This window comes from Alosa pseudoharengus, unplaced genomic scaffold (assembly GCF_046254945.1).
Source record: "Alosa pseudoharengus isolate Yale_2024_CS ecotype anadromous, Long Island Sound unplaced genomic scaffold, YU_APseudo_1.1 YU_APseudo_1.1_scf_22, whole genome shotgun sequence".
NCBI classification, from domain to species: domain Eukaryota; kingdom Metazoa; phylum Chordata; class Actinopteri; order Clupeiformes; family Clupeidae; genus Alosa; species Alosa pseudoharengus.
The window spans coordinates 22758131-22782540 of record NW_027468680.1 but is presented as its reverse complement, the minus strand read 5'-3'; the positions used below and the strand labels follow the sequence as shown (position 1 = coordinate 22782540).

Genomic DNA, 24410 nt, shown 5'->3' with positions numbered 1-24410 from the left:
TTATGAGTCCTGCTGCAGTAATCATCAGTTGACTGGGTTGAACTGATGGTGAACTCTTTGAGATGGGAAGAGAGAGAGTCTGTTCTCAATATCAAACAGGGAAAGGTTTTGTGATTTAAAGTTTCTCCTGCAGACTCCTGCAAATGAGGGGGCCAATCTGTGATCTACTGCCTTCATTTGAGTGTGAAAACACACCCACACTCAGACACACACACACACATACACACGCGCGCGCGCACTTGGGACTGTAAGCTGAAATGATGTCTTTTATTAATGCGGTTCCTGCCCTCCCTCAGGCTTCCACCTAAAATAGCAAGAAGGCTTTCTCTCTCTTTCTTTATCTCTTTCTCTCTTTCTTTCTCTCTCTCTCTCTCACTTTCTTTCTTCATCTCTCTTTCCTTCTCTCTCTCTTTCTCTCTCTTTCCCTCTCTCTCTCTCACTTTCTCCCCATCTATTTCCTTCTCTCTCTCTCTCTCCCTCTCTCCTTCTCCCTCCTCTTTCTTTCTCTCACTTTTTGCCTTCCCTTCTGTTTCTCTCTTTCTTTCCTCCTCCTCCTTCTCCCCTCTTCTCCCCTTATCCTCCTTCTTATCTGCTCATGTGCCTGCTCTGCTCCCCTGTCTTGTTTTTTATTCCTCTCTTTATTCAATCTTTCTGGGCCCTGTGAACACGTATCAAGGTATTTTTTTTTAAACAGATACATTTTTTAATTTTACATTTAGTTGTTGTTCCTGTTGTCATGGTTACCATCGTTGATCTTCCTTTTTTCATGTCACGTCCACATGGATCCACAAAAATAAGAATTTTAAAAAAGCGTAAAAACACTGTCTACGTGTGGACAAAAGGCCCAAACCCCTAAAAAATATTACATTAGATTAAATTAGATTAGCTTCAACTCTATTGTCATTGTGCAGAGTACAAGTACAGAGACAACGTAATGCACTTAGTGTCTAAGCAGAACTGCAAAAAAGTGGAAAAGTGCAATGTGAACAGTAAATAAACAAGTAGATTACCACTAATTTGCCAAATCTGGAGAGAGGCTTTGCAATGCCTCTGCACCGCCATCTTTCAATCATATAATACATAGTACATATAAAGGGCGTCCATTTTCAATTCAAATGAGCTTAATTGGCATGCCTCTTTCAAAGCAGTTTTGCAACAATGCAAATGAAACGAATTAATTAAATACAAAAATAATACAAATACTTATATATGAATAACAAAAATGTATTTTCTCCCTCTCCCTCTCTCCCTCTCTCTGTGTGTGTGTGTGTGTGTGTGTGTGTGTGTGTGTGTGTGTGTGTGTGTGTGTGTGTGTGTGTGTGTGTGTGTGTGTGTGTGTGTGTGTGTGTGTGTGTGTGTGTGTGTCTGCAGGGCCATAACCGCATCATAGCGTACAGCCGGCCCGTGTACTTCTGCATGTGCTGCGCCCTCATCTGGCTGCTGCACTACGGGAGCGAGTGGTGGGGTCCCTCACGCTTTACCCTCTACGGCGTGGTCATCACCAGCTCCCTGCTGCTCGCCTCTGCACGAGACCTCGTCATAGGTACACACACACACACACACACACACACACACACACACACACACGTGGTCATCATGTGCTTCCTGCTGCTCACTTTAATACACACATGTGCACACACTCACATACATATACACTCTGTAACACGGACACACACACACACACACACACACACACACACGTGTGTGGTATGTGTTTATATGTGGCGATTAAACACTCTGCTCCTGTTGCCCCTTTGTCTCCCTCCTCCAGTCTTCACGTTGTGTTTTCCCGTCATCTTCTTTGTGGGGCTGCTACCACAGGTCAACACTTTTGTCATGTACCTGTTTGAGCAGCTGGACATCCACATCTTCGGTGGAAATGGTAAGATTATTTATGTCCACATGAAGAAAATGGTACACGGACACAAATATTAAGAATGCAGTACAATACATATGCAAACCTATGGACCAGTAGCATGCACCAGGTCTTCACAATATCACTTAACTTAAGTGATATATAACTTAACAAGCACAATACTCAGTTCTTAAGGGTATAAGTAGCAACGTCTCCGCCATATGTGGCGGCTGCCAATAATAGCAGAGATGGCACAGTACTTTGCCGTCCCTTTGGCCATCCCAAGTAGTTGCAGCCCTCTTACTACCAACCTGTGTACGTGTCCTAGGCTACCAAATATGAATACGAGTAATCTGCACCTATAGCCTAGCTCTGAGATGGTGTTTAGGAGTGGTTGGTATTTAACTACCTTGGTGCAGAAAGCCTCCTCCATGCTAGAATCAAAGGTGCAGCCTACCTCCAAAATGTACACCTCACTGAACTCCTCATTGATAATAACCACATCTGGCGTTTTGGCAACCAGGTGTGAGAAAGTATTAGAGTTACTATTGCAGTGCTGAAACATGGATGGTTTTACCTGGGAATGTTTGTACATTCTTACTGAGAGTGGAAAATGTTTGATATGTCTTTCACTATGAGGTCTACTATTCTGTCATGACGTGCTATGTACATTCCTTTGTAGGCATGGCAGCCATTAACGATGTGTGACAGTATTTCAGTGATATGTTCTGAGGTGTGATGCAAGCAATGAGGGACCTGAGTTGTGGGAAACCAGATAGAGAGGTTGAGTCTAGTAGGGAGGACTTGTAAAGGGCTTTATATATGACCGTATATGATGCATGTCTCTGGTACATCCATGATCATTATACAACTTTATATTTATATATGCATTAATGCTTATGTATAGCCCTATCCTTACCTAAACTTTATTTTCTTTGTCTCTCTCTCTCTCTCTGTTCTGTCCCGTCTTCCTCTCTCCCAGCATGCACCAGTCTGCTGTCTTCTCTCTACAGTGTTCTGCGAAGCCTCCTCACTGTAGCGATGCTCTATGGCCTCTGCTATGGTGCTCTGAAGGTGACCCACTCACAAAAACAAAGCAGATTAATTTCTGCCACTTTCACACTGAATTAATTTACATCGCATTAGAGCAAGTATAGAGGGCAGTTATATGGCATTAGAGCAGGTATAGAGGGCATTTAACATGGCATTAGAGTAAGTATAGGGGGCAGTTACATGGCATTAGAGCAAGTATAGAGGGCATTTTTAGGGCAAGATGAGTTTTTTTGTTGTTGCTGCTTATTTGAGCCATGCTCTTCCTAACATAAATGTCATAGGGCCATTGCTGGGGCAGCCGTGGCCCACTGGTTAGCACTCTGGACTTGTAACCGGAGGGTTGCCGGTTCGAGCCCCGACCAGTGGGCCGCGGCTGAAGTGCCCTTGAGCAAGGCACCAAAACCCCTCACTGCTCCCCGAGCGCCGCCGTTGAAGCAGGCAGCTCACTGCGCCGGGATTAGTGTGTGCTTCACCTCACTGTGTGTTCACTGTGTGATGTTTGTGTTTCACTAATTCACCGATTGGGTTAAATGCAGAGACCAAATTTCCCTCACGGGATCAAAAAAGTATATATACTTATAATTATATACATAGTGTCTGTACTGCAAAAGTATAACACTTTTTTTGTGTATTTGTTTGAAGTTATGCTTTTTCTAATGTGTGTGTGCGCGTGCTTGTGTGCGTGCGTGTGTGTGTGTTTGCGTGTATGTTTTGCAGGAGTCGTGGGATGCGGAGCACATCCCTGTGCTGTTTTCTGTGTTCTGTGGCCTGATGGTGGCCGTGTCCTACCACCTGAGTCGCCAGAGCAGCGACCCCTGCATCCTCATGTGAGTGTGTGAGTGTGTGTGTGTGTGTGTGTGTTGAGGGGTGTGTGTATGGGAACCAGATTAGCATAAACGTGTATCCACATCCAAACAAAAGCATAGGTTGTAAGTAACTACTATAATATTTATTTTTTGTACATGGAAACATTTACACTATCAATTAACTTAACTAATTGCCCCCCCTCTCCCCCCCATCTTCTCCCCTGGTCTAGATCTCTGGTCCAGTCTAAGGTCTTCCCCAACCTAAAGGAGAAGAACCCAGAGGACCCTCTGTCCGAGGTGCACGACCCACTGCCTGAGAAACTACGCAACTCAGTGGTACACTGCTCTCCCTCTTTCACACACACACACACACACACACACACACACGTATGTCCATGCGTTTTTAAAGACGTACTCAGAAAACTGAAGTGGCCAGAGGTCATGTGTATGTGTCTTTGTTGTCGATCAGAATGAGCGTCTACAGTCGGATCTGATTGTGTGCATCCTCATCGCTGTGCTCTACTTCGCCATCCACGTCAGCACGGTGTTCATCGCCCTGCAGGTGAGTGCCGCCAGTCAGGGCTGCTTATTCACACACTCCTACACACGGAGGAATGCAATTTACACCTGCACCGTACTGATCAATGGCCTTCACACATTTAAACTCACATTCTCACTCTACAATCTCCCTTTTCCCTCCCTCATGTTTATACTCTCTCTCTTTCTCTCTCTCTCTCACTTTCTCTCTATCTCTCCGTCTCTCTCTCTATCCCTCCCTCTCTCTCTCTTTATATACATATATATCCCTCTCTTCCTCTCTCTCTGCAGCCCTTTCTGAGTTATGTGTTGTATGGGCTACTGGGGGCGGTGGGGGTGTTGACCCACTACCTGCTGCCGCAGCTCCGCAAGCAGCTGCCCTGGTACTGCTTCTCCCACCCACTGCTCAAGACCCGCGAGTACTACCAGTTTGAAGTCAGAGGTATGCCGTGTGTGTGTGTGTCTGTGTGTGTGTGTGTGTGTGTGTGTGTGTGTGTGTGTGTGTGTGTGTGTGTGTGTGTGTTACTTTTTTCACCCACTGCTCAAGACTCACGAGCACTACCAGTTTCTAGTCAGAGGTATGCTGTGTGTGTGTCTGTGTGTGTGTGTCTGTGTGTGTGTCTGTGTGTGTGTCTGTGTGTGTGTCTGTGTGTGTGTCTGTGTGAGTGTCTGTGTGAGTGTCTGTGTGTGTTTGTGTGTGTGTGTGTGTGTATGTGTGTGTGTCTGTCTGCCTTTGTGTACACAGGAGAAAAAGCTGTACAAAGTGTTGTGTGTGAATTCAAAAGAATTCCAATCAATCCTGTAAAAATGTGTGTGTGTGTGTGTGTGTTAGGTGCAGCCCATGTGATGTGGTTCGAGCGTCTGCACGTGTGGCTGCTGTTTGTGGAGAAGAACGTGCTTTACCCCCTTGTCATCCTCAACGAGCTCAGTGGCAGTGCCAAGCAGCTGGCCAAGAAACTCAACACCGAGTCAGTACACCTCTCTCTCTCTCTCTCTCTCTCTCTCTCTCTCTCTCTCTCTCTCTCTCTCTCTCTCTCTCTCTCTCTCTCTCTCTCTCTCTCTCTCTCTCTCTCTCTCTCTCCCTCTCCCTCTCTCTCTCTCTCTCTCTCTCTCTCTCTGTGTGAGAGAGAGACAGAGTGGTCTCATAGTGTCCTGTGTTGCTGTTGGCCCCTTAAGGTGTCTTGTTTTTGCTTCTTTGTTTTGTGTTTATATGTGCTTTTGTAAAATATAGTTTATTGCTGACTGTTCTCATAACATCTTGCCAAAGGACTACAGTTGAAAATTAGCCGGCTGGTTAATGGCACATTTTACAGAAATGTTAATTATTGTGTGTTGCCCTTGAAAGAAATGAATGAATGAATGTTAACTGTTTTATTGGAAAAGCAAAGGTGTAAATAAGAGATGCCATGTGCAACATGGCCAATGTTGTTTTTGCAGGAGGTGTGTGTGTGCGTGCGTGCGTGCTTGCGTGCGTGCGTGTGAGTGAGTGAGTGACTGGCACACAATGACACACACCACTCTCTTTGTATAATAATAACAGTAGTTATCAGTCAATAAATAATAATTAAACAAAAAATCATAAATGGATGTTCTACATCATAAATACTCTAAGTAAACACTGAATGCTCCCCTATCTCTCAGGCTGGGTGCTCTGGTGTGGTGCTACTGTGGCAGGCCTACATGACCTTCTCTCTTTCCTTCAGGCTGGGTGCTCTGGTCATCACAGTGGCGGGCCTGAAGCTTCTGCGCTCGTCCTTCAGCAGCCCCACGCACCAGTACGTCACCGTGCTCTTCACCGTCCTCTTCTTCACCTTCGACTACCAGCACCTGTCCGAGACCCTGTTGCTTGACCTCTTCCTCATGTCCATCATCTTCAGCAAGGTGCACAACACGCACACTCACACTCACACTCACACCCACACACACACACACTCAGTGCTTGTATCGACTAGCTTTAGCTTGGCCCAGGGCTCCGTTTTAGAGTCCTGTCAGAGTCCACTCCCCCTGGTTCCATTCCGGTTCCAGAATGCCATTTGTCATTGTAGAACTGCTCTGGAAAAGAAAGGTTCTAAAATGATGACCATGTTCTCTTTCTAATGTCTCACGGTGTACGTCAATGGTGTGGCAGGGCTAGCGTAGCGTAGCGTAGCGGCGCCAGCCCAGACCCTTGGTCCAGCTCCAGCGGGCAGAATGGGCAGCCAGATTGACCAACGGCCAAGCAGCAATTTGATTATTTGGGCCTGGGTAGTGACCTCCAAATGTGATTATCCCTCTTAAATACAGGAGAGCAGGGCGAGCTGTGGCCATAATGCTGCATGTGAGGCAACAAGATTACTGATGCTAGCGCTACAGCCTGCCTGTGGATGATGCTGGAGTGATGTGGCTGGCGTACTGATGGGTGGAGGGGGTGGCCTCAGATTTGTTTGTGCTGTTCACATGTGGGTGGTTGATCATTAAACCTTGTTGTCCTCGTTTTTTTTCTCTCCATCTCCCTGTCTTTCTTTCTTGCTTTCTTTGTTTCTCTCTCTTTCCCAGCTGTGGGAGTTGTTTTATAAGCTGAGGTTTGTGTACACCTACATCGCTCCGTGGCAGATCACATGGGGTTCAGCCTTCCACGCCTTCGCTCAGCCTTTCGCTGTTCCACGTATCCTTGAAATCTCTGTATGTAAAACACACACACACACACACACACACACACACACACACACACACACACACACACACGGATTTCACTCATTACCAGCTTTTTTACATTTCTTTTGCACAAAAGGTGGTGTGTGTGCGTCTGCGTGTGAGTGTGTGTGTGTGTGTGCGCGCTTGCTTGTGGTCTGTGTATCACCTGTGTATGTGTGGTGTCTCAGTGCCCTCCTTAACCAGCTGTGCCCAGACTCTGCCATGCTGTTTGTGCAGGCCATTGTGTCGGCCATCTTCTCCACTCCCCTCAACCCCTTCCTGGGCAGCGCCATCTTCATCACCTCTTATGTCCGACCCGTCAAGTTCTGGGAGAGGGATTACAAGTAGGTCTATTTGATTCCTCTTCCCTTTCTCTCTCTCTCTCTCTCTCTCTCTCTCTCTCTCTCCATCTGTCCCTCTCTCTCTCTCTCTGTCCCTCTCTCTTTCTCTGTTGATCCCTCTCTCATTCTCTCACTCTGTCTCTCTCTCTGTCTTTCTTTTGTTTCTGTTGTTCCAGTAATGTTGATGAAATCCTGACAGCTCTCTTCTGTGTTAAGGTGGTGGAGATGTCAAACACACACAGGGGTTCACACTGTGAAATGTACATGCTGATGTGGAAATGCATAGTTTCTGAATGTATATATCCTTATGATCCTTATAATCCTTTGTTATATGCCTTTGCATTGCATTGACATCCATCCATCATCTTCAAATGATAATGTGAATAATGTGAATGTAAAGCACTTGAAGGATGTGCAAAAGAAATATACATGTGATATATCTGTCAAGATGACTAGATTTAACACTAGAGGGCGCCACATATCACAAACCCATGTACTGCACAGAAGCTGATGCACAATGGTGTTGCTGTAGATTGTTCTCTTCAAGAGTGTGTGTGTGTGTGTGTGTGTGTGTGTGTGTGTGTGTGTGTGTGTGTGTGTGTGTGTGTAAGCTGTTGTTGATGTGTGTTGTAATTTATTTCAGCACGAAGAGAGTTGATCACTCTAATACACGCTTGGCCTCCCAGCTGGATAGGAACCCAGGTGAGCGCTCTTCTTCTTCCATGGCCTCCTCCTCATGACGTCCTCTCTTAAACCTCCTCCTCATCACCTCCTCTCTTAAACCTCCTCTCTTGACCTCCTCTCTTAAACCTCCTCTCTTGACCTCCTCTCTTGCTCGCTCCTGTGTTTCCCAGGCTCGGACGACAACAACCTGAACTCCATCTTCTACGAGCACCTGACGCGCTCGCTGCAGCACTCGCTGTGCGGAGACCTGCTGCTGGGCCGCTGGGGCAGCTACACCACGGGCGACTGCTTCATCCTGGCCTCCGACTACCTCAACGCCCTGGTGCACCTGGTGGAGATCGGCAACGGCCTCGTCACCTTCCAGCTCCGTGGCCTGGAGTTCAGAGGTCAGAGGATCGGGGGTGGGAAATGGGCGCCGGAGCAGGAACGCTCAACTCCTCAAATGAATCCCTCTTTGAGTTCCAGTTAGAAAAAGACTTTTAAAAATAAAGTAGAAAACCGCACTCTCAAGCGTTTGCTCTTATTAAGTCTTCATCACATCTCGCTTGGCCGTGGGCCCAAACACGTACATTTACTGAGACACAGTCCACTAAACGACTTGTTAAGAGCAAACGCTTAAGAGTGCGGAGTGGGAAATGGGTCCAGTTCTGTGCTGGTGTGTGGGAGGGGTGTGTGGGTGTGGACATGCAGATCTTTGTTTCTTTCTGTACACACACACACACACACACATGTGTGCTTATGCATGAGACTCACTGTGTCTGTACACACACACACACACACACACACACACACACACACACACACACACACACACACACACACGTGCTTATGTATGAGACTTATCGACTATATTTGATAATAGGTTAACGTGATGATACATGGGGCAACCTTTTGAGCAATGTTGCTGGGCAACTATATAACTATATTCCATTTATTCTGATTGGATGATCATGACTATTTGCCTACTGATGATTAAAATTCTTCAGAGAGGAAAGCATGAGTGGGGAGTGAGATGTGTGTTTCGAAACAGTCAGACAAGCACATAGACAGTAGCCCTTATTAGACTAGATCTGACTAGAACTGACACCTGACTGTATAAAAACAGCACTCACCAATGCACTTCTTTTTGTACTCTACGTTTAAATAGTTTTAAATTGTTCTAGAATTGTTGGGAGAATTGTTTTAAAAAGCTTTAAACTGTTTGCCATGTTGTAAGTCGCTTTGATTAAAAATGCGTCAGCCAAATGTAATGTAATGTTACATCACATCCTCTTCTGAATTGACTGTTTAGGATTGGTTGGTGAGTGTGATGCGCAATTCTTTTCATGTTGTTACTGAGAGGGAGGGAGAGAGGGACCCAAAACGGCAAAGCAAGTGTTGCCGCTTAAAAAAATGACGACAATGAAATACTCAATATTTGCGATATAACACTTCAATGGATTCCACATACAGCAAACTGCAGTATATTGAGTATATTCTGTATATCGCCCAGCCCTAATGGGAACATGCAGAACCACAATAATGAGGAACATTGCCCAGCCCTAATGGGAACATGCAGAACCACAATAATGAGGAACATTGCCCAGCCCTAATGGGAACATGCAGAACCACAATAATGAGGAACATTGCCCAGCAACATTGCTCAGCCCAGTCATAAGAGATCAGAATTATAGTGGCTTCCAAAGAATCCAGACACAGAATGTTCATGCTTTAAGGCCTGCATCTGTCCTTTCGTCTGTGTGTGTGTGTGTGTGTGTGTGTGTGTGTGTGTGTGTGTTACTTGTCCGTGTTACTTGTCCATGTCTGTGTGTGTTGACCGACGTGCACGTCTCCCCGTCCGCCAGGTACGTATTGCCAGCAGCGTGAGGTGGAGGCCATCACAGAGGGCGTGGAGGAGGACGAGGGCTGCTGCTGCTGTGAGCCGGGCCACCTGCCGCACCTGCTGTCCTTCAACACGGCGTTCGGTCAGCGCTGGCTGGCCTGGGAGGTGCTGCTCACCAAGTACGTGCTGGAGGGCTACAGCATCACTGACAACAGCGCCGCCTCCATGCTGCAGGTGTTCGACCTGCGCCGCATCCTCACCACCTACTACGTCAAGGTGAGAGGGCCCATGAGGTGTGTGCGTGTGTGTGTGTGTGTGTGTGTGTGTGTGTGTGTGTGTGTGTATGTGCGTATGTGTACATTCTATCCCATAGGGAGAGAGAGGGGAGAAAAAGGAGAGATGTCAAATCACAACCCATCAGAGAGATAGAAAGAGAGAGAGATAGAAAGAGATAGAAAGAAAGAGAGAGAGAGATAGAAAGAGAGAGAGAGAGCAGAGGTATACTGGAGGGGAGGGGACTGTAAAGGGAAAAAAAAGAAAAGGTGAAATGTTCGTATGAACAGAGAGAAGTGCTATTTCTAGAGGTGTGACATGGTTCATTGAGCAGCAATGCAGACCAGGAAGAACAATACAAAAATAGAAAGCAGAGGCCCTGGGGCTTTACACAGACACACACACACACACACACTGGGCCCTATTTTAATGGTCTGAAACGGAAGTGTCTTCGCGCAAAACGCAAGTGACTTTGTGGGCGGATCTTGGGCGCTGATGCTATTTTACCGGCGGGATATTGACTGTTGCGCCCGACGCAAATCTAAAATGGGGTGGTCTGAAGTAGCTACATTAATCATGGGTGTGGTTTGGGCGTAACGTGCAATAAACCAATCAGAGCGTCATCTCACATTCCCTTTAACAACAGGCACGCTTGTTCCATAGCTGATTGCTATTATGGTGGCGTATTTGCCAGGCGCAGCCAGGAGCGTTCACAGCGCTATAATCACTGTTCAGTTGGGAACAGTTAGCTATTGATTTTTCATCTTGACAAAATGTAATACAGAATTGTCACAAAGACATACTTTCCGATGTTTTGGGATCATTCTCACTGAATCACGAGGTTATGAATGCATGGTGATATATTTGCAATGTACAATGTAATCTAACATTACCTCTCTATAGACAATGCATATCTTCCGTCAGTTAATCTCTTCTCTCCCGTGCTGCCGCTGGGGCATTTGGGTTAAATGGCATCGGCATGCAGTTCAACATCACGTCTCCTTAAGTCCTCTAACATTTCCTAATTTATGTCATCAACACATCAGTGATTCGTGAAAATGTGTACGCTAGATTTATGCCTATTTTTTCACATGGACACCACACTGATTTTCCTCGAGTGGTAATATTTTTCTTTGAAATGATGTATGGTTTACAGAAATGGGAACTACATTGTATAGATGAGAGGAGCTAAGTGTGCGTTGCGCAGCACAGGCGGCCAAGCAAGGGCTTCGTTTAAGTTGACCTAACTTTCAACTCTGCACAGTATCCCATTAACTGCGTGACAGTAGACTATTTACAATATTTTCTGTAAAGCAGAGTTTGTAAACACATTATCATCAACTTAATTCACGCACAACATTTATTTGAGCAGGAGAGAGAATAACAATGAATGGATGCAGCAACTACAGAAATTGTACAGAAATTGTAACCACACTTGCTGCTTTCTTGTACTATCTGTTGCTGCTTAACAGCACATGAAAAGCTGATTTAAGCTAATTCACTAACTCAAGACTTCAAGGCCATCATGGATATAAAAGTTTTTTGAAAATAACGAAAGGATGGAGGGAACATAGCAAAGCTTGGAGTTATTTCAGATGGGCTACAACAAGGTAGGCAAAATTATGGTGCTTAAAACCTTACACAACGGTAAATTGGAACAAAACTAAAAGTAACTTTAGCCTTTATAGGGCTGTAGCCTATAAAGTTGTCCAGATTAATAGGTCGTAATTAGGCGTTGTTGTAAAGATATTGCATGTAGATGTTGTACTTTATAGGCTACTAAATATTTAGGTCACCAATGCACGAACAAAACCGGGAAATGGACAAATATTATCAAGGCTTTGAATGTTTCCGTCTGTGCACGGGGGTGTCTGTAGATTGGTGTGCAACGCATTCATTCATGCAGGCCTGTGGTCATGCATGCGCCCTTAAAATAGCATCTGCATTTTCGCCACAGACTTTAGACCAGGGAGTTCCTGGTCTGTGGCGGAATTGTTTTCTGAAACTGCAAAAATATCAACAGTGAACGTTTGCGCCGGAACACGCCCCGTCTTTTCGCTGAACCGCCCCCGTGGGCGCAATCGAATTCCCTAATTTACAGGCATGTACCTGTGGAGGGAAAATTCCAATATGCGCTGACTGCAAAATAGGAAAGACAAACTCGCGAGTATACAAAGTCAATTGCGCCAGGACGGAAGATAGAGCCCACTGTGTTTAAGTATATAAGTATATATACTCTTTTGATACCGTGAGGGTAATTTGGTCTCTGTATTTATCCCAATCCGTGAATTAGTGAAACACACTCAGCACACAGTGAGGTGAAGCACACACTAATCCTTGCCTGCAACAACAGCGGAGCTCAGGGAGCAGTGAGGGGTTAGGTGCCTTGCTCAAGGGCACTTCAGCTGTGCCTACTGGTCAGGGTTCGAACCGGCAATCTTCCGGTTACAAGTCCGAAGCGCTAACCAGTAGGCCACGGCTGCCCCTTAAGGTGTGTGATGCGTCTCTGTTTGATTTGACATCTCCTATGGCAGTGTTTCCCAAACTTATTTTCTGGCGACCCACTTTTTAAAAATGACAGACCATCGCGACCCATTTCACTTCAAATCTACCCTGCAACCACCAATATTGTTTAAGGCCACAGGTTCTCCAACTTTTCTATGCCTCCCCCAACCATACATTGCTATAGGATCTCTGCTTTGAACACGGTTGTGTTGCATTTTGAGCACCATCAGCGTGAAAAGTTGGAAATGACTACTGAAAATACGTTTTAATGCGCATCCGAGAGTAGGGGAAATTCTCGCATGTTGCGCAGTCGTCATTCGTCAGCATAGTAAGCTGTTCCTGTATTTCTAAAAAAAAAAATGTTGTAGGCTACATTGCGTTGCAGACAAATGGGTCCATAACACTGTGGACGTCAATTCCAATGTAAACAGCAAATAACTCAAGTCGTTATATTGTATTGTTGTATTATATTATATTGTATAGTCGTTATATCAGAACAAGAGGCATTTGCGCAATATTGCGAGGTAGAAAACGAGAGGAATAGTGTTTAAAATGCCCATTTAAATTGTAAACTAAGATTAATGCACTGTTGTGAATTTTAAATCAGAAATAAGAATGTGAGGAGGTTGCTATTAACTTTAAAGATTGCATCTGCAATCAAAACTATGCAAATTGAATGGCCTTATGTCCGGTCTATGGATGTCTGCTTTAGTTGACAGCACGGTCACTAGATTTTAATCGGTAAAGTTGAGGAACTGGTATCTATTAATGTTGCAAATAGGCGGATTCATGTCCCTTGCAGTTTGCAACTGCGAGGTACATGGCAGGCCCCCCACAGAACGGTTTCATTTTGAGAGGTAGATATCCATGCTCAGGCACCCCCTCTGCGATGCGTTCGTCCCCCAGTTTCATGCGCCAGTTTCATGACCTTTTATGACAAAACCGTGACTGTGGTAGTTAACAATCTACATCCTAATAGAAAACTGTTAGCTTTCCTGGTATCAAATGACAAATGGGTCATTCCGTGTCAAATCACCCAGTGGCTGGCAGGTCACCCTCTCCCAAAAAATCTGAAAAAAATCACAGGTGTTTGTAGACCAAACCTATGCATAAATCTTAAATAGTATATCTGTATCAGTAATGGTTCCAAAACTACAGCCCTTTGAAGTTTCAAGTCATTTTAAGCATCGTGGTGAACAATCCTTTTTGTTCAACTTCCAACATTATTGGCTCTTTTGGTATTTCACACACATTAGTGAAACTATGTGAATAGAAGTACATTTTCCTGTTGAATTAAACAATCCAATCAAATCAGGTGTATCTTGTGTAAATTCCCCTCTGCAAAGCTCTGAAAATGGCTATAAATTCATTATGTGAAAAAACATCACCACCTTTGAGGGCTTGTCATTCAAAAAGTATGTGACACAAATTCATCAGATTTTTTTCCCACTCATGTATGGATTATAAGGTCATGTCCATGCATTAACTTTGGTTGTTAACATTATCATATTGTCAGAGCATTTTTATTAAATTGGGCTTGATTTTCAAAAAGCCCGTTTTCATCTTCTCATTTCACCACGTGGACAGTTAACAGGATTTTTTTTAATTTGACCATATATCATTCTGTATGTGAGGATCATCTGCCCAAAATTTGGGCTTGTTGCTGAGTTTCTTCATTGAGATAAGATTTTTTACAAATATTGTCTATAAATCCACTGAATTTGTACTTTATCTGCAGTACCACTTTGCACCACATGTGGTGCTCTTTTAATACAATGGAAGTCAGTGGAAGAGTAAGAGAGTCACTTGTTTGCTGCACATATCCAATCTAAACACACAGTTTATGGTTCATATGGTTCAAGTAAAAAGGGGTTTCTAAAATTCAGTGCATTGTCAGATGCAGAAAAATCAATACTAAAGATTTATCATCTTTTTACAAATGCCTCTTGGGTCCACGAGTCCTCAAACCTTGTTATGAATACTTGTGATGGAAACACACATGGTCATCTTCATCAAGTGAAATACCTTGATGAACTGAATTTTAGAAACCCATTGTTTGATTGTTTGTTAAAGCACTGAACTCCATCTTGATGCTCTTTGTCTATGTATCACAGAGGACTGCATCCCAAGCATATGACGATGAATATAGACTTTGCCTAACCAGCTGGCTAGAAATTATTAAAGTGCTCACATAGGCACTGATAGGTTGAAGCTGGTGTAGAAAACTCATTACAAAGATGGTAATTATGCTAAATCCTCTTGCTGCATGTATGATGACCAGTCAGTCTTATGTGTGTATAATTTACTTGATCAGTTTATTTTCTCTAAATAAAATTTATGTATGAGTAGTATGTTGTTCATGTTGCAATAATTATTTGGACCAATTCAACTATGAACCATAAACTGTGTGTTTAGATTGGATATGTGCAGCAAACAAGTGAATCTCTTACTCTTCCATTGACTTCCATTGTATTAAAAGAGCACCACATGTGGTGCAAAGTGGTACTGCAGATCCAGTACAAATTCAGTGGATTTATAGACAATATTTAAAAAAAATCTTATCTCAATGAAGAAACTCAGCAACAAGCCCAAATTTTGGGCAGATGATCCTCACATACAGAATGATATATAGTAAAATTAAAAAAAATCCTGTTAACTGTCCACGTGGTGAAATGAGAAGATGAAAACAGGCTTTTTGAAAATCAAGCCCAATTTAAAAAAAATGCTCTGAAAATATGAAAATGATAACAACCAAAGTTAATGCATGGACAGGACCTTATAATACATATATGTGTAGGAAAAAAATCTGATGAATTTGTGTCACATACTTTTTGAATGAGAAGCCCTCAAAGGTGATGATGTCTTTTCACATTATGAATTTATAGCCATTTTCAGAGCTTTGCAGAGGGGAAAGTATACAAGATACGTCTGATCCGATTGGATTTTTTAATTCAACAGGAAAATGTACTTCTATTCACATAGTTTCACTAATGTGTGTGAAATACCAAAAGAGCCAATAATGCTGGAAGTTGAACAAAAAGGATTGTTCACCACAATGCTTAAAATGACTTGAAACTTCAAAGGGCTGTAGTTTTGCAACGATTAGTTATACAGATATACTATTTAAGATCTATGCATGGATTTGGTCTACAAACACCTGAGATTTTTTTCAGATTTTTTCGGAGAGGGTCACCTGCCAAATTGCGCTGAAATTGGGTGATTTCACACGGAATGACCCAAATGGTATCAGTTAGGCCTATAACACAACATAAATTGTGCTGGCGACCCAAATAAAATCTCCTGCGACCCACCCGTGGGTCGCGACCCAGACTTTGGGAAACACTGTCCTATGAGATATATTATGCCACATGACGCAGCACAATTGAGAGATGTTGATGAGCATAATTTGCCCATTCAAGTCTCTTTTTAATTGTTGCCTTTTAGCTTCTGTTCAGCCTGATCCTTCTTCTTATAAAACTGCTCCATGTGTGGATGTGTGTGTGTGCGCTAGTGTGTGTGGATGTGTGTGTGCGCTAGTGTGTGTGGATGTGTGTGTGCACTAGTGTGTGTGTGCGCTAGTGTGCGTGGATGTGCGCGTGCGCTAGTGTGTATGGATGTGTTTGTGCGCTAGTGTGTGTGGATGTGTGTGTGCTAGTGTGTTTGGATGTGTGTGTGCGGTAGTGTGTTTGGATGTGTGTGTGCGCTTCTGTGTGTGGATGTGTGTGTGCGCTAGTGTGTTTGGATGTGTGTGTGCGCTTCTGTGTGTGGATGTGTGTGCGCTAGTGTGTGTGAATGTGTGTGTGCGCTAGTCTGTGTGTGTGTGTGTGTGTGTGTGTGTGTGTGTGTTCTGTCTCTTGTCTTATTGTCCGTCTCTGCCCCCACCTGTGTCCTGTAGGGCATCATCTACTACGTGATGGCCTCTCCTAAGCTGGAGGACTGGCTGGCCAACGAGGCCATGCGTGAGGGCCTGCGCGCCTGCGGAGAGCGCCACTATGTGGACCTGGACCCCACCTTCAACCCCAACATCGATGAGGACTACGACCACCGGCTGGCCGGCATCTCACGCGACAGCTTCTGCGGGACCTACCTCAGCTGGATCCAGTACTGCAACTCACGCAGGACCAAGGTGCAACACACACACACACACACACACACACATACATATGCATGCAGTGGACAGATAGGCACTAGTGCACTGGTACAGGGCTGCTAGGGTTGTCCACATCCTTTTCTGTTTGAAGACGAGTGCTTGAAACATTGTTTGAAATAGAACAGTTCATTCCTGGCTGTGTGTGGTATTTCTTACGTGTGCTGTTCTAGTGTATTTTAATAAATGGTACGCCTCTGTGTTGTATATCATGGTCCCCATGGCTTTCTCTCTAAACACGGGTCTCTCTCTGTAGCCTCTGGAGAGTGAGAAGGACTCGTCTCTGGTGCTGCTTTGTTTTGGCTTGTGTGTGCTGGGCCGGAGAGCACTGGGTACTGCAGCTCACCATATGTCCAGGTGAGGGCGCCACAAACATGTCAAACTCACCTCCTGTGCGAGAAAGCTGCTGGTTCCCCTCCTACAGGTCAACACAAGTAACCTCATGGGGCCTTCTAGTAAAAAATAAGCTCCTTATACACAACAGAAGATATGATGATTCAATTAGCATTTTGTAGCACTTGTACAAAATAAGATTTGCTCTAGTTTTGTTCCAGGTATAAGCCCCTTATTCCTCAATTAACTGGAGTTTTCACCCCCACTGTCCTTAACCCTGGGTTTGTTGTTGTCCTTGTCTTGGACAGTAACTTGGAGTCGTTTCTGTACGGGCTGCACGCCCTGTTTAAGGGCGACTTCCGCATCTCTTCGGTGAGGGACGAGTGGATCTTTGCAGACATGGAGCTCCTCAGGAAGGTGGTGGTCCCGGCCATCCGCATGTCACTCAAACTACACCAGGTGAGGCCTTTGTGTGTGTGTGTGTGTGTGTGTGGGGGGGGGGGGGGTGCGTTTGTGTGTCAGTAAGTCTGAGATCGAGAGACAAATGATGCTTTTCCCGCTGTTGTCAGGGATGGGCAGTATTTATGATACATGTATTTAAAATCCATATTTCAAATACAAAATAGTATTTTGTCATTTGTATTTTATTGGGTTGAAAAAAATGGCAATGTATAATTTGACCACTTGAGATAGCTTGCGGACCACACTTTGAGAAACACTGACCTAAAGCAACACAATAAAACATTTATATTTATGCCCCTTGGCATCAATATATCACCATTTAATGCTTACACAGTACCCAGTTAGTTAAAAAACAGCTAAAAGGGTCATGATCCCTCCTGATCAACAGCGTTATACAGTGCAATATCAGGCAATCTGGGCATGCATTGACATTATTGTTGATTAATGTCAGAGACTTATCTCCACTTTGTGGCTCTTGACAAGTTCAGTTGTGACTTTTTGAGTGCATCTAATACAGTGCTTAGGCTACTTCTCATTGACTGCATTGTCCGTCGCGCTCCTAAATGGCCTGGCCTTGGTTTGCAGGACCACTTCACGTGTCCAGACGAGTACGAGGAGCCGGCGGTGCTGTTCGAGGCCATCTCGGCCCACCAGCAGAGCCTGGTGATCGCGCACGAGGGTGACCCGGCCTGGCGCAGTGCCGTGCTCTCCAACGCGCCCTCTCTGCTCGCCCTGCGCCACGTGCTCGACGAGGGCACCAACGAGTACAAGATCATCATGCTCAATCGCCGATATCTCAGCTTCAGGGTCATCAAGGTGTGTGTGTGTGTGTGTGTGTGTGTGTGTGTGTGTGTGTGTGTGTGTGTGTGTGTGTGTGTGTGTGTGTGTGTGTGTGTGTGACACCAAGAGCACCAAAGAATACAAGATCATCATTCTTCTACAAGTCTACTGTACCTCAGCTTCAGGGTCATCAAGAGCACTGTGTTCTTTTTATGGAATAATGATTACTTGCCACTCTGCCCCCTGAGATCTAAGCCCTGACCCCTCAGACTTGACTAGCATCTGCGGATAAGTGACTGAGTTTAACAGGCTCTGTGTTTCACTTTTTTTTTTGTATGTTTTGTTCTGTTGAAGGTGACTAACGTGTGTGTGTGTGTGTGTGTTTTCTAGGTCAATAAGGAGTGTGTGCGTGGGCTGTGGGCAGGGCAACAGCAGGAGCTGGTGTTCTTGCGGAACCGCAACCCAGAGCGCGGAAGCATCCAGAACGCCAAGCAGGCTCTACGCAACATGATCAACTCGTCCTGCGATCAGCCAATCGGATACCCCATCTACGTGTCGCCCCTGACAACCTCCTACTGCAACAGCCACGCCCAGCTGGGTCACATCCTGGGCGGACCCATCAGCTTCGGCAACATCCGCAACTTCATCGTCAGCACATGGCACAGGTGTGTGTTTGTGTGTGTGTGTGTGTTTGTGTGTGGGCATAAGTAAATATGACTTGCCTATTTCATCATCCCATTATGTTGTATTAACAAAGATAAAGTAAATGGTGTTAGTCACGTGGAGTGAGCTGCAGCAGCAGACTCTGTTTGGACGACAACATACACGTGCAGGTGCTTGAGCTGTAACTGCAGAGGGAGTGTGGGAGAGCTGCTGCAGTGTGAAGGACTCAATAACACTCCTCTCCCTTTCCCCCTTTTCTGTGTGCACGTGTGTGCACGTGTGTGTATGTATGTGTGTGTGTGCGCGTGTGTGTGCGCGTGTGTGCACGCGGGTGTGTGGGTGCGTGCGTGTGTGTGTGTGTGTGTGTGTGTGTGTGTGTGTGTGTGTGTGTGTGTGTGTGTGTGTGTGTGTGTGTGTGTGTGTGTGTGCGTGTGTGTGTGTACATGTGTGTGTGTGCGCATGTGTGCGCGTGTGTGCACGCGGGTGTGCGTGTGTGTGTGTGTGTGTACGTGTGTGTGTGTGTGTGTGGGTGCGTGTGTGTACGTGTGTGTGTGTGTGCGTGCACGTGTGTGTGGGGCTGTATCAGGCTGCGTAAGGGCTGCGGTGCTGGCTGTAACAGCGGGGGGAACATTGAGGACTCGGACGCGGGGGGGTTATCATGTGGCAGTGGGAATGGGGGGGTCAGTGACTCGCAGCAGAGCTCCGTCTCTCAGGGGGGACTCTCGGGTCCGGCCGCCCCCCCCTCCTACCAGCCCCACTCCATTGGTAAGCATGACATGGACACACACACACACACACACACACACACACACACATGCCGTCTCCTTCTCCTAATGGTATCTTTAATTTTGATAGTTAGTAATTAGTGAATGATGTACAATGTAAGAAGTGCCTTTCTGTCTCGACCTCACCTGTGCAGTGACCACATATTCTCTGTTCTTTTGGTTTCCATGACTTATTGTTTTCAATGTCTAATGTGTGGTCACTTAGCCTGTATTTAGTTAGGGTCAGTCTCGGTTTTCTATCTCTGATAGTAAAGAGATATTCTGCCAATTTCTTTTCTTTGTTTGGGGCCAGATAACATTCTAATCTACTTTTGATTTTTAGTTTCTTCTTTCAAGTGTTCTAAATAGGCTTCTCTACATACATACATCCTCTTTCTCTCTCTCTCTCTCTCTATCTCTCTCTCTCTCCCTCTCTCTCCCTGTCTGTTTTAAATAAGCTTCTCTACATTTGGGTTTGTTTTCTCTCTCTCTCTCTCTCTCTCTCTCTCTCTCTCTCTCTCTCTCTCTCTCTCTCTCTCTCTAGGCACCAGTCACAGTTCCCAGTCAGTCCAGTCCGGTCTGGTGCGCCACTCCCCGGCCCGCGCCTCCGTGGCCAGCCAGTCGTCGTCCTGTCGCTACGGCAGCAGCCGGCACTCATCGCTGCGCACGTCGGCCACGGGCCTGGAGCCATGCCGGCGCTCGTCCAGCAGCCAGCTCTCGCTGCGCACGCTGCCCACCTCCCTGCAGCTGCGGCTGGGCAGCGCCGGCCCCGCAGGCCCCTGCGTGGAGCCCCTTCCGCCCGGAGGGCCCTCGGGGTCCCTGTCCAGCCACAGCATCCCGGCCTGCAAGCGGCACACGCTGGTGGGGCTCCTGGGCAGCGAAGGGCTGGGCGCCGCCCTGGGGGAGCCTCCCAACACCACCGCCACCGCCACCACCGCCACCATGCTGAGCGCCGTGGGCCACACACACTACCACCCGCACATGATGCACGCGCCACACACACACCACCCCACGCTCGGGTGCCTGCGGCGGGACGACATCTCCTACCGAGTGCAGGTGAAATGAAACACGCGTGGGTGTGTGTGTGTGTGTGTGTGTGTGTGTGTGTGTGTGTGTGTGTGTGTGCGTGCATACCTACATAAATATAAATCACACACAGCCTGTGATGAATATCATTTGTATTGTTCATGTGTATAATGTGTGTGTGTGTGTGTAGATAGTGGATGTGAGTCAGGTGCTGGAGGTGATTAACATATCCAAGCGGAAGGAGCTGCAGTGGCCAGATGAGTGTGTGAGGCTGCGCTCGGGACGTAACTACTGGAGAGACTGGAGCCCCCGCGAGGGTATGGAGGGACATGTGAGTTGACCACAAAGCTAAAGGACTACATTACCCACAATTCCTCTGCAAACACACAACCCTGCCAAATTGGGGTAACCAAATAATAATAATAATAATAATAATAATAATAATAATAATAATGTTTATCTGGTCCAGGTAATACACCGGTGGGTGCCTTGCAGCCGCGACCTGGCCACGCGCTCCCACATGGACAGGGCCATCCTGCTGGTTCAGGTGGAGGATAAACTGGTTCCCATTATAGAGATGGGGGTCATCGAGCTGGGTGCCGAGGTCTGACCTTTGACCTCTCCACAGAGGGCAAAGTTCAACTTGGGTCCTTACCCTAACAACAAACCCTTTCAACAGTCCCTACAGTGGGACCAGAAGCCAGGGAAAAGTGCAAGTTCAAAGGCAGATCATGTGTACACACACACACACACACACACACGTTAACACACACAGACGGAAACCTGCCTTCTTGCGTGTGTCACACCAATATGCTGCATGAGGGATTGACTCCCATCAGAACTTTCCTTAAGTTGAACATTGCTGGGTTTTCTTTTTTCTATGCATCAAATTATGATTATGGCAACGATGTTGACGACAGTGACAATAATGATGTTTAGCGCAAGTCACTCAAAGATTCATGCCTTCATACATGCACATACACACACACACATACATACACATACATACATACATATATATATACACACACATATTTATGCATACATTTATACACACATACAAGTACATGCACAATATGCACAAACTGTTCATACACAAGCACAACTCAAAGATCCGTAATCTGGTATAGGCACACACTCAAAAACAGACCTTCAAGTGTATAGTATGAACACGTCCACATACGTACACTTACACACTCAAAAACAGACCTTCAAGTGTATAGTATGGACACGTCCACACACATACACTTACACACTCAAAAACAGACCTTCAAGTGTATAGTATGGACACGTCCACACACATACACTTACACACTCAAAAACAGACCTTCAAGTGTATATTATGGACACGTCCACACACATACACTTACACACTCAAAAACAGACCTTCAAGTGTATAGTATGGACACGTCCACATATGTACACTTACACACTCAAAAACAGACCTTCAAGTGTATATTATGGACACGTCCACATACGTACACTTACACAAACAAAGACTCTATTGGTGGTGGTTAGGAATGGGCAAATCATTGAGGGTTACACAAGACCTAAGTGTTTGTTTGTTTTGTTCTTTTTGTTTGTTTGTTTGTTTTTGTATAATTTGTAAGAAATCTTTTGCCAAAAAAGCCTGGCATTCGCCACATGTGTGAGGCTTGTTGCCAAGAGGGAGGACACTAACGGCCCTTAGCCAATCAGACCACTGAATGGGCTACAGCCTATCAGGACTCAGAACACAGAACAAGCTGTGGTCAGTCAGTAGACTGACAGAGCCTTCAACCAATCAGGACACTGAATGGCCATTGAAGTCAAAGGGCCGTAGCCAATCCAGAGACCAGGAACAACCCCTTCAGTGCACTGATTGGATGGGTTTGGAGGCCTGTAGCCAGACTGAGAGGCTACAGCAAGTCAAGAGCCTGAGCAGTAGTGGCTCTTTGCCATCTGACAAGTTACAGCCAACCGGGTCACCAAAGAGCTGTAGCCAATCAGGAACCTGAAGGGACTCTAGCCAATCAGAGGTTCAGGATCAGTAGGTGCTGCACTCTATTGTTTTTCCACTACACCTCTCTGGTCTAACTCCACTCCTGGGGCAGCTTGCCCTGCACGTCACCCTTCCTGGCAAAACCCTTCTAAGAGGGCGTTAGGTGCATTTATATGATGCAGGGCCAGCACAGTAAAGGCCCTGACTCTGCAGAGGGCAGAACGGATTTGGGCTAGAGCCGTCCCAGGGCCCACTACTGAGGGGGAGTCACTCATGGGCACGTCCGTTTATGCGGCGTCAAGTCAGGTGGGTAGGGTCACTGAAGCGTCATGTCAGGTGGGGAGGGTCACTAGTGCCATGTCAGGTCGGTAGGGTCACTGAAGACACAGCACGTTTCTCAGCTGTTTTGCAGTGTTTACCAATGCAGTGCAAATCACTTTATTGTCAGGAGGCTAGTCTAGCTGTGATGGGCGGCACCCCAGGTAGTCTAGCATGAGTGACACAGCTGTGCAACGGGGCAAAATCCCAGGAGTGGCCTCAGACCAGGTCAGCTATTTCAGCGATTTTCATGGTCATTCCGTTTTTTTTTCTTCATTTATTCACAGTTTATGAAATAGTACATTGTTTCATAGAAAAGAAAAAAGGCTTGCACTATAGTTTTTTTTGTTTTTGTTTGATTTACAGTAATGCACTACAATCTTGAAGATATATCAAGCTATTTATTACTCACCATCTTGAATCGCCATGGTAACCGTTGCCTTGGGAATGAAAAATGCAATCATCATTCTGCTCATCAGCCATTTTTGTTTTTGTTTTATCCTTTTGCATTTTTCTTTAACTTGAAAGAATAAAGTTTTTACCATATATAGTTATATAAATATATGAATATATATTATATGTGATTGTAAAAAAAGGATTTTGTTTTGAATATTTATTACTGTGAACATTGTATTTACATTTTGTTACAACTTCATTTATGGGACAAAGGTATATAGTTAAATGTATCAAGGACCATCGGTTTGAAACAGAAGGCCGAACTTTTTGATGGACTGTTCCCTTATTTAACTTGATTCTTTTGTAAGAGGGGTAAATAAAGGGTGTTTGATTTAACTTTGCTTGGTTGTCTTAGTAACATGTTGCTCTACATATCATTGGCTGAATGGACAGTGGCTGAAATGAGTCAGGCATGGTCAGCAAGGCACCTAACCCCTCACTGCTCCCCGAGCGCCACTGTTGATGCAGGCAACCAGTGGATGGATTACTGCACGGGCCTACCGGGCCCAGGCCCAGGGGCCCAAGGGGTCAGGGGGGCCCTGAAGCCCAAGCCTTTGCATGGAATCATTGCCTCAATATCTACAAATCAGGAGTAGGCTATGAATCTGATTGAATTTAGTATTGGCCATCCCCAAAATGCACTAGAATACAGGAAATCACATCAAACAAATTAAAAAAACACACACACCCCCCTCCCACATATACGACAATAAGTGGGGGGCCCTTAATATATCTGGGCCCAGGGGCCCGAAAGTTCATAATCCGCCCATGCAGGCAACTCACTCCGCCGGGATTAGTGTATGCTTCGCCTCACTGTGTGTACACTGTGTGCTGTGTGTGTGTTTCACTCATTCACGGATTGGGATAAATGCAGAGACCAAATTTCCCTCACAGGTCAAAAGAGTATACTTATACTTATACTTAGAATGCA

General features: G+C 45.5%; 1 protein-coding gene across 4 annotated transcripts in view; it reads left to right on the top strand.

The window, feature by feature from the left end:
* Positions 1–23808, top strand: part of pcnx1 (pecanex 1) — a 62404-nt gene extending 38596 nt beyond the window's left edge. For all 4 annotated transcript variants that reach the window (XM_076299363.1, XM_076299364.1, XM_076299362.1 and 1 more), the window contains 23 exons: positions 1372–1543; positions 1772–1882; positions 2838–2929; positions 3626–3735; positions 3945–4050; positions 4184–4276; positions 4543–4693; positions 5084–5219; positions 5955–6132; positions 6787–6895; positions 7139–7268; positions 7909–7967; positions 8120–8335; positions 9794–10047; positions 16445–16675; positions 16953–17053; positions 17338–17488; positions 18077–18307; positions 18662–18936; positions 19521–19699; positions 20243–20754; positions 20915–21055; positions 21194–23808. In XM_076299363.1, coding sequence (XP_076155478.1) covers positions 1372–1543; positions 1772–1882; positions 2838–2929; positions 3626–3735; positions 3945–4050; positions 4184–4276; positions 4543–4693; positions 5084–5219; positions 5955–6132; positions 6787–6895; positions 7139–7268; positions 7909–7967; positions 8120–8335; positions 9794–10047; positions 16445–16675; positions 16953–17053; positions 17338–17488; positions 18077–18307; positions 18662–18936; positions 19521–19699; positions 20243–20754; positions 20915–21055; positions 21194–21334 — 3879 coding nt within the window. In that variant the 3' untranslated portion in view covers positions 21335–23808. The remainder of the gene's footprint in view (positions 1–1371; positions 1544–1771; positions 1883–2837; positions 2930–3625; positions 3736–3944; positions 4051–4183; positions 4277–4542; positions 4694–5083; positions 5220–5954; positions 6133–6786; positions 6896–7138; positions 7269–7908; positions 7968–8119; positions 8336–9793; positions 10048–16444; positions 16676–16952; positions 17054–17337; positions 17489–18076; positions 18308–18661; positions 18937–19520; positions 19700–20242; positions 20755–20914; positions 21056–21193) is intronic.
* The last annotated feature ends 602 nt before the right edge of the window (positions 23809–24410 follow it).